This window comes from Leopardus geoffroyi, chromosome E2 (assembly GCF_018350155.1).
Source record: "Leopardus geoffroyi isolate Oge1 chromosome E2, O.geoffroyi_Oge1_pat1.0, whole genome shotgun sequence".
Taxonomy (NCBI): Eukaryota; Metazoa; Chordata; class Mammalia; order Carnivora; family Felidae; genus Leopardus; species Leopardus geoffroyi.
Window position 1 is genome coordinate 5,660,038 of NC_059335.1, and position 10,309 is coordinate 5,670,346.

The 10,309-nt window shown below is 44.8% G+C and overlaps 1 protein-coding gene across 1 annotated transcript; it reads right to left on the minus strand.

Annotated features, from left to right (window-relative positions):
• Window positions 1-2,873: 2,873 nt before the first annotated feature.
• On the minus strand, window positions 2,874-7,726 carry LOC123578474 (zinc finger protein 701-like). Its single transcript, XM_045441346.1, has 4 exons — window positions 7,636-7,726; window positions 7,461-7,603; window positions 4,400-4,526; window positions 2,874-3,977 (listed from the first exon to the last, which is right to left on the minus strand). The coding sequence occupies exons 1-4, from the start codon at window positions 7,724-7,726 to the stop codon at window positions 3,895-3,897; spliced, it is 444 nt and encodes a 147-aa protein (XP_045297302.1). The 3' UTR covers window positions 2,874-3,894.
• Window positions 7,727-10,309: the final 2,583 nt, after the last annotated feature.

Consider the following 10,309-nt stretch of genomic DNA (forward strand, 5'->3'; position numbering starts at 1 on the left):
CATACAACCTGCTAATGTTTAAAAAGATGTCAGCAAAGTTGCAGGATACGGTACCAAAATTCACTTGTGTTTTACACACTATAATGAACAATCTGAAAAGGAAATTTTAAACATGGTATCAAGTATAAAGTACCATCCAAAGAATAAAATACTGTGAAATAAATTTTAACCAAGGAGGTGAAAGACCTATAGGCTGAAAACTGTAAAATGCTGCTCAGAGAAATTAAACACATAAATAAAGAGAAAGACAATACGTAATTATGGATTGGAAGATTTCATATTTTTCAAGATGGCAATATGAGGGCCCTGGGTAGCTCAGTCAGTTAAATGACCTTGTTCTCAGCTCAGGTCTTGATCTCAGGGTCGTGGGTTCAAGCCTGTATTGGTCTCCACACCGGGCATGAAGCCTACTTTAAAAAAAAAAAAAAAAAAAAAAAGGTAATATTGACCAAAGTGATCTGGAGACCCTACATAGACATGTAAAAACTCCAAAAACCATTTTTAAATAAGTGGAAAACATGGGGCGCTTGGGCGGCTCAGTCAGTTAAGCGTCCGACTTCAGCTCAGGTCATGATCTCACTGTTTGTGAATTTGAGCCCCACGTTGGACTCACTGCTGTCAATGTGGAGCCAGTTTTGGATCCTCTTCCCCCTCGCCTCCCCCTGACCCCTCCCCTGCTCCCGCTCTCTCTCAAAAAAAAACAAACATTAAAAAATTTTTAAACACATACAGAATTGCAAAGGGCTGTGAAGAGTCCAGACAAAATAGAAAAAGAAAATCTACAAACAGATTAAACAGAGACAGAATGCAGACTGTTGTTTCAGGGACTGGGGACAGAGGAAATTGGGGAAAAACTGCTTAATGGGTAAAATGGAGTGATGGAAATGTGCAACTAGGCCAAGATGGTAGTTGAACAACCCGTAAATATGCAAACTGCTCACTTGAAAATGGCTAACTTTATGTTATGTGAATTCTACTTTAATTAGAAGTTCTTTTTAAACTAGCTAACAACTGAAATTACTAATTTCACAATAGATTAAAAAATTTGAAACTAAGTCTATTTATATAATGTAAAAATAATAGTGTCTCCTAGGCTAGCTTCCTCTCATACTCTGCAGTTCTATCACTGGATCTATCGCCATGAAACATACATGAGGTGAGGAATGCTATCACCAAATGTATTAAAAAACATATAATTATCATGAATGAATAAAAATAACATGCACTTGCCCAAAAGTAATAAATCCTGACTTCACAAAATTATCAGGAGACTATAAATAACCTTAAGGGTCATATGACCAAAACAACAAGGAATAACTTCTAATGAAGGTGGTATTACCAGTAGCAGTTAAGGGCAGAAACAATATTTGCCAGTTCCAGAAGATCAATGGAAGAGGTTGGCTGTGCAGAGGTACCAACAAGACAGGAAACAATAATGGTGGCAGAACAACAGGACAGCTATGTGGGTCAACAAGAACAACGTGAACCTTAGAGTTCAGGTTAAATAGAAAATGAGAAACAAAATAGTAATCATGGGTTAACTGAAAAATGGAATTTCCAGAACCTTAAAAATTTTGTGGAGATCTATGCCATAAGTAACAGTGATGAAGAAGTACATGAAAGAAATTGGTCATGTAGCTATAAAGTAAAATTAGATATTTAACTATTAGTTCAGTATACTCAGAGTTTCACGGTGGATCTATACACTGAGATGACTAAAATAAAACATTTGAACTGAAATTAAAAAATATATCAAATTTATATAAAACCCAACAAGTTATCTTTAGACAAATTAAAACATACTATAGAAAAGGATGATATCTTATATAACTGTTTATGGACGAAATTTTCATAATTCTGGAATTAACAGTCATTTCATAACAAAACTATATTCTCAAGATATCCAATATTCCCAATTTTAAAATCCAAATTCATTCAAAAGAGAAAAGTATTTATTATTTTAATGTTTATTGATTTATTTTGAAAGAGAGAGAGAGAGAGCGAGCTTGAGGAGAGGAGGGGCAGATAAAGAGAGTGAGAGAGAATTCTAGGCAGGCTCCATACTGTCAGTGCAGAGCCCAATGCAGGGCTTGATCTAGGGAACTGTGGGATCATGACCTGAGTTGAAACCAAGAGTCAGAAGCTTAACCAAGTGGGCCACCCAGGAGCCCCAAGAAAAGCATTTATTAATAATGTGTTATAATGTCAAGCAAAACTCATGCAGAAAGGGTAACTATGATTTTACTCACCCCATTTTAGAGGTTATATAGGTTTGGGAAAAGGCGTGCTCACCCATAACCCTTAACGCTCAGGAAGGAAATCTTGTAAAATGTACGAGACAACATTCATTCACTGATTAAATAGTCCCACAAATTGCAGGTATAAGACTAACAACACTAACTTGAGGAGGAACAAGGGCATACACATGGAATGAATACTGTTGTATGAACATTAGTTTAGTCAACAGTCTCAAAGACGGGTTTCTGAAGGCAGACAAAGATCTCACTAGAATAATTTCCTGTATTTCTTCACGTCAAATCAAAGGGGGATGACCCTTAGTGTACTCGATCCCTATTACCACTGTGCCCTTGAGAGACACTTTTGTGACACTCCAAAAACCAGAAGTCCTGGAGCCCTAAGCCAGGCTCTCATGCTACACTCGATGCCAGCATCCTGGAACATGCTGACCACTCTACTCAGGTGCTTTGGGGGCACAGCTCCACTTAGCAGAATGGTGCTTTGACATCTAAATATAAGTGTTCTGCATCTAGAATGTTCTTTTTACCACTAAACTTTGTATGGAAGAGTTCACCACACAAGTCGTCCAGTACATAATGGGTAGGTTATCACAACAGAAAATACGAGGATAAAAGTTCAGACACTAAGGAAGTGTATTTCACAACCCAGAAAGTTTCAGAGGCAAACCCACACAAACTTAGGAGACTATGAAATCAGGGAGAGCCAAAGTTTTCCCACACTCCCAGACTAAGGAAGACCTGCAAGACAGAGACAAAGAAGATAAGAGACTAAGGAAAGGGGTTATACTTTGTGGGATGTTGAAACAGGACCTGGGATCTACCTACAGACTCCTGGCTGATGGCCCAAAGCCTGAAATACGGTCCCCATGAAGGACTGGGGATCAAACAAAGGGCCCCCCACCGGACCGCCCCCCGCCACACACTGTCTTTACAGCATTGCTGAGTAACAATCTTGAAACACCCACTCCATTCCCAGTACACATGCCCCTACAGCGTGAAAGTGGAAATGAAGAAATGGCAGAGGCATGGAGCGGGCAGAGGGCTTGGGACAGCCCATGCACCTGCCTCTGGCCCTAGACGCAAAGAGTGTTGCCATCATGACAGGTCACTCAAGCACATGAAACAGGATACAAGCTGGAGAAGGCCCGCAGTCAGGACGAAGGGGGCCTCACCTAAGATCTGTGTGACTGACTAGAGAAGGAGACGCAGCGAAGGAAGACGCCCCTTACAAACAGCTCTCCATGTGCTCCCCAAGGTCGAACCAGTAAGGACTCCTGGGGGCAGAGAAGGGCATGCCTGGGTCGTGACAAAGACTTTGCCCTTGTTGCTGCCAGGAGCTGCACTACCACTGAGGAGGGCAGGAGACATGCACACACCAAGAAGAGGGTGAAGGAGGAGAGTAACACCCTCCTTTGAGACCCCACAAGAGATCAACTCTTCTTTTCCAAACACCTCTCCCACCCGGGGAGAATGTCCCAAACAACATTTCAGGGAGTCAATTCCTCTCTGCCATCTGACCCTCACTTGCCTTCACATCTCTGATACCTTCCCACCCACCTGGGTTTTGCCGCTAGTTTCACCCCACTCCTGGCCGTGCAAGGCTCTTCCTTCCTCCACAGTGGAGATGATATTCAGCTCAGAGAGAGGGTCTTGCTGACATGGAAACCGGTAGATGATGCCCTGCAGCTTTTCCATAAACTAATCCCAGTCCCTGGACAGCTGAGACCAAGGACATTCAACACAGGCGGGTTGTGAATAGCATTTCACAGACTTGTTCAGTGACCGACCTACATCTTCCAAATGCTTGAATGTTTGACAAATACAGATATCCAGCTCTCTTCCCAGAACTACTGAATCAAGAGTACAGGAGCAAAACCAGGCAATCCGATGTTTCAAAGTTTTGACATAAAGTCTTGTGTCTCCTCAACTTCTAGCGCCACCACTAACCTGCATATAGGGAGCATATCATCGGAAGAAAGGGGGCACTTCAAATCCAGACACCTCGTTGCGAAGCTTTTCACTTCTGGATCAACAGGGCTTCACTCTCAGTCAAACAGGGCAGGGACTCTCAAGCGCCTCCCAAAAGAAACACAAAGGTAGCCTAGAACATTTTCCAACCTCTGCAGGGAAACTATCCTCACCCAGGGAGACCAGGGTCCTGTAGTTCTCCAACGTCACGTCCCTGTACAAGGCCCTCTGAGCGGGGTCCAGGCACTCCCACTCCTCCTGAGAGAACTCTATGGCCACATCCCTGAATGTCAACAGTTCCTGAAATGAAAGCACATTTCACCAAGAGGCCATCAGGAGAGTACTCCTTTCACAAAAATGAGAGGAGGAGAGAGGTATAAGAGTTAATTATAAATGAGTAATTGGATAAGACACATCATTTTGAGCAAGTCATAAATCCCTGATTTTGCTTTGTTACACTTTCCATTAGAGAATTTCCATCAGCTAAACTACGGAGAATTTTACAATATTGTGCCAGATAAAATTCAAAAATGAAAAACGTCAACGAATGGTAGACTATATGCAAGTTCTAGACAGTATCATTCCAAAATTCCAGCATCATTCACAATATGCCTGACCAAAGAAACTTCTTTCATGGTTTTAGTCACATTAATCCCAAACAATTAGTGCCTCTTTTCCAGGAATTTATAGGGAAATGTTTTAAACATATAAAATGATAAACACAGAGATTTGCTGCTTAACATTTGGGTCAGCTATGGAAATGAGCTCCGAGCACATTTCCTGACCATGAATAGATGGGTTCTGTTGGAACAAAGTTCCAAGTCAACCCAGCCTACCTTCAACATATTCAGACGATGGACAAGGGGGACTTGAGGGAACATGTACTTCAAAGCTGAAACCTAACTCATAGACAAATCACATCAAGGAAGACACGTTGTGCAATATTAGACTAACTTAACTAAACTAGGTTCTGTCTAGATCCTAGACACACCAAGTGCACAGTGAAATAGTAAAATTATTCACTGATTAGAAAAAATGTTCCAACATATGACAAAAAGTAGAAAGAATGGAGAGCTGCTCATCTGAACTACACAAAATATATATTTTTTAATCAGCAATTTTCATTTAATCTAATGTCTTCTGGGGTCAAAGCTTTAAAAACTGCAACTACGTCCTATTTAGAAAAGAATAATAAGGGCTGGTTTGAGATGTCAACAAAGCTTATTGAAGAAGTTAATGATTATTTACAGAACAGCAGATATCCAATACACTAACATTTACCTCTATTTAAAAAGATAATAATAGGGGCGCCTGGGTGGCTCGGTCGGTTAAGCGTCCGACTTCGGCTCAGGTCATGGCTCAGGTCATGATCTCACGGTCAGTGAGTTCGAGCCCCGCGTCGGGCTCTGTGCTGACAGCTCAGAGCCTGGAGCCTGCTTCAGATTCTGTGTCTCACTCTCTCTCTGCCCCTCCCCTGTTCATGCTCTGTCTCTCTCTGTCTCAAAAATAAATAAACGTTAAAAAAATTTTTTTAAATAAAAAGATAATAATAATTAAATGCGAGAGAGGTAGAAAAATTAAATCCACTTAAAAGGAAAAGAAACACTTGATAGTGCTTTAAAAAGCATCATGTAGTGCCCGATTCAGTAATTTCTTGCTCTAGTCCACCTCCTTCATGCCATCCCAGGATAAGAGAAGAGGGTGACCCATAACTGACTGAAACAGGTCTCTCCCCTCTGGCTGATTAAGGTTGCGAATGCAAGCTATGTTATGATGCAAATAATTATAAAATGCGCGAGCCATATAAGCAGGAGTTCTGTAATTCTTTTTCCCATCTGTTCAATTCAAACCAGCAAATTTCACTTGTTATTTATTTTTTTAGAGAGAGACAGAGTGCGAGCGGGGGAGGGGCAGAGAGAGGGAGACCCAGAATCCAGAGGCTCCAGACTCTGAGCTGTCAGCACAGAGCCAGCGGTGGGGCTTGAGCTCATGAACCATGAGATCTTGACCTAACCCCAAGTCGGATGCTTAACCGACTCAGCACCCAGGTGCCCCCAAACCAGCAAATTTCAAGTTAAAAACCTTATGAAGACACAGGTCACTGGATCACAACTTAATCACCCATATCCCATCAACCACCACTCATCCAGACCTGGGTTCCCCCTTTTTTCTGCCTCCGAAGCACTGATTTCTATCAATCTGTTCATGTCTCCCTCTTTCCTGATTCTCTCCGCTGTTTTTCCTGTGTTTCCCCATCTCCTCCCTTGCTTTCTCCCCTTTCCTCTCTTCCTTTCCCTGCACCTACACTTTCCGGGGAACTCTTCACACCTATTTCGCCTTGTCCTACTCTTTCTCCCCAGTCTTTCTGACTGTTCCACTCGCCATACGTTTCTGCCTCTCTCTGCCCCCACGGGCGTCCCCTCTGCTCTCCCTGTTCCAATCCCGCTTTCCGGTTACACCCCCTCCGCCCGACTCACTGGCACCCCCATCGGATCTCGCACCGCTGTTTCTCTCCCCGCTGTCATCCTACCTTCTCCTGCTGTCTCTGTCTCTGCCCGCAACCTTTTGCTCTTTCCCGCTCTGCGTTTGAAGCGCCTCGCTCTTGTGGCCCCACTTCTGCTTGTGCTCGCTATTTTGCTCCCCTTGTCCTGGGGCGCCTCCCTTTTCTCCACATTTCGCTCTTTTCTCTTCGTCTGCCACTCTCCCGAGTTACTGCGTCCGCTCCCACGGTCCCTCTGTGTCGACCCTCTCACTGATCTTCTCTCCTTCATTCTCTCTCTCTCTCTCTCTCTCTCTCCTCATCCCTGGCCTCCCTGCCGCAGTCACGGCTTCCACAAGGCCCCTCAGCCTCGCGTGCGGGACGTGACCCGCGCTCTGACACCCCGCGCTCTCCCGTCCTCGGTCCCGCTCCTGAAAGCCCCCGCTCAACAGCGTGCTCTTCCCGGACATCGGTCCTCCCACCACATGCGGGGCTGCAGGGGAGATTCCTAGGAGGCGGCGGGGTCTGCGCCACCCCAGGGCCAGACTCCGAGCCCCGATGGGCCCAGACCCGCCAGGCTGCGGGCACAGGCGCCGAGCGCTGCCATCCACCCCGCACGCCCATCTCCCGAGACTCACGCGGCGCGGGGGACACGGGTGCCCAGGGACACAAGGCGGCAGGCGGCGCCTGACGGCCCGAGGGCCCCGAGCACCACAGGCGGGGACCGACTCCGAAAGATCCGAACCGAAACCAACCGGGACCCCCGCGCGGGCAGCGCCGCCAGCACGGTTCGGTGTGCCCGCGACGCCATTCACCGCGGTAGGGGGCGCGGGGCAGGGGACGTTAACGTGTATTGAGACCCCAGGCGCTGGGCGTGTGCGACTGTTGACTGGAGACGCTCACGTACAAAACAGAAAGTTCAAAACCCACTGAGGTCGATACGACCTTCGCTTCGTCCAGCCGCTTCCGGGTCTTTCAATAACTGCACAAGAGCGCAGGTGGAAGATCCGGCACGGGACATGCCTGGAGGGAACGCTTCCGGTAATGGGCGGGGTGTGTCTATTGGCCAGGCCCCGACGCGCAACGGCTGAGGGCGGGGTTGAGGCGGGGCCTAGGTGAAGCGCTTCGGGCAACGGAGTGGACGCAGGGACCTGCCAGGACTTGGCCCAAACGCTGCAGGCAGGATGGGGCGGAGCTTTGGAGGAGCGCTTCCGGTAATGGGAGGAAAACAAATATGGCCGCTGCGCTGAGAGTATCCGGAGGGCCTTGACAGGGCGGTGACCTGAGCGGACTGTTTAGGCACCCGTTGAAACGCGATGTTCGCTGGGACTGGGGCTTGAGGGCAAGGCCAAGACTTCTGGGCGGGATGTGCGGGGGCGGGGGGGAGGCGTGCTGGTCTTCTCTGGGTGCCGATCCCTGGGCGTGTCTTTTTTTGGAAATTCCCACTTTCTGAATATGCTTTGTGTTCTCTGGGTCAAGACTGATACTTCCCCCCCCCCCCAATAATTTTTTTTTTTTTACGTTTATTTTTATTTTTGACAGAGTGCGAGGGGGAAGGGACAGAGAGAGAGGCAGAATCCGAAGCAGGCTCCAGGCTCTGAGCTCTCAGCACGGAGCCTGATAGTGGGGGATCATGACCTGAGGCGAAGTCAGATGCTCCACCGACCGAGCCCCGGGGCGCCCCTAGAGTTTTAGAGTTGTGTGGGCCGCTTGTGTTGAAAGTTTACATTTTATCAAAGTGACAATCGCTTAACTCAAAAACTTTTCAGAACAATCTCTTTATCCCTCTCTCGCTGCCCCTTCCCCACTTGCACTTTCTCTCTCTCAAAATAAATGAACTTAAAAATATATATATTTCCACAACAAGAAACACTAAGCCCCTTGGCTGGGTGTGGAGACAAAGGAACTCCCTTGCACTGCTGGTGGGAATGCAAACTGGTGCAGTCACTATGGAATACAGTATGAAGGTTGCTCAACAATTTAATTCTGTAACTACCTTATGACATAGTAATTTCATTGCTGGGTATTTACTCAACCAAGAGGAAAACACTAATTCACAAGGATACAAGCACTCCTGCGTTTATAACAGCATTATTTACAATAGCCAGAGTATGGAAAGCAGATTAGTGTCCATTGATAGAGGAATGGATAAAGAAGATGTGGCATAAATACACAATGGACTATTACTCGGCCATAAAATGGAGTGAAAGTTTGCCATTTCAAAGAAATAGATGGAGCTAATGTATATTATACTAAGTGAAATAAGCCGGTCAGAGAAAACAAATACCATAGGAATTCACTCGTGGAATTTAAGGAAAAAAAGAAAAAAGAAAGAACAAAGGAGGGAAAAAGACCAAAAAAAAGCCTTTTTATTGTTTTGAGAGAGAGAGTGTGTGTGTGTGAACAGGAGAGCAGCAGAGGAAGAGAGAGAGAGGAGAGAGAGAGAGAGAGAGAGAGAGAGAGAGAGAGAGAGAGAAAGAAAGAATCCCAAGCCAGCTGTTCATTGTCAGCCCAGAGCCAGACACATTCTGGTCTTGATCTCACCTACTGTGAGATCATTACCTGAGCTGAAATCAAGAGTCAGACACTGAACTAACTGAACCACCCAGGTGCTCACCCCCTAAAACAGACCTTGAACCTTAGAAAATTTATGGTTAGCAGAGGGGGAACTGGGTGGGGATATGGGAGAAATAGGTGATGGGGATTAAGACTACACTTATGATGAACACTGGGTAGTATACAGATTGGTTAAATCATGATACTGTACACCTGAAACTAATGTAATACTGCATGTTAACTATATTGAAATTAAATTTTAAAACTTAATTAAAAAAAACTTTTCACAAAGTGGTAGAAAGGCACATCCTGCGAGAGGCAGGCAGGGTCTGCAGTCTGGGACCAAGTCACCCATGGAGAGTCTATGTGGGGCCATGGCTGGATCCACATACGTCTCCTGCATTAGAATTTAAGCAATTTAACTAAGTAAGGAGGGCTTCTGTCTGTGTAGGGGATGCAAACTGAAATGTGATATGCAATGCTTACCAATGTGAAATGTGCCACTATTTACCGACATTTTTTCAGAACGTCATTTCCATTTCTATCCCCGTTTACCATGTGCTCAACCCTGCGCTCATTTCCAGAGATGTTCATAGCCACAACACCTGGGATGTGGGAGATGAGGGATAAGACATGTGATAATTTAGCTTACCAACCATTGCTAAAAAAAGAAAAGAAAAGAAACCCAAAACTTCAAAATGTGAAACTAAGTTGAGTTGTTCTTTATATTATTCATCGTGTTCCACACTTGAGGTGATTGATAAACTCAAATAACTTTCAGGTAATCTTTATGACATAATAATTCATTTCTCAGTAATCTCTAAATATAATTTCAAAATCACTTTACTTTTTTAATTTCAGAAGATTTTTTTATTTTTAAAAAATTGTTATAGTTTCTTTTTATTTCCACTTAGCTAACATATAGTGTTAATATTAGTTTCAGGTGTAAAGTATAGTGATTCAGTAATTCTATACATCACCCAGTGTTCATCAGGACAAGTGCACTCCTTAATCCCCATCACCTTTTTAATCCATCCCTCCATCCACC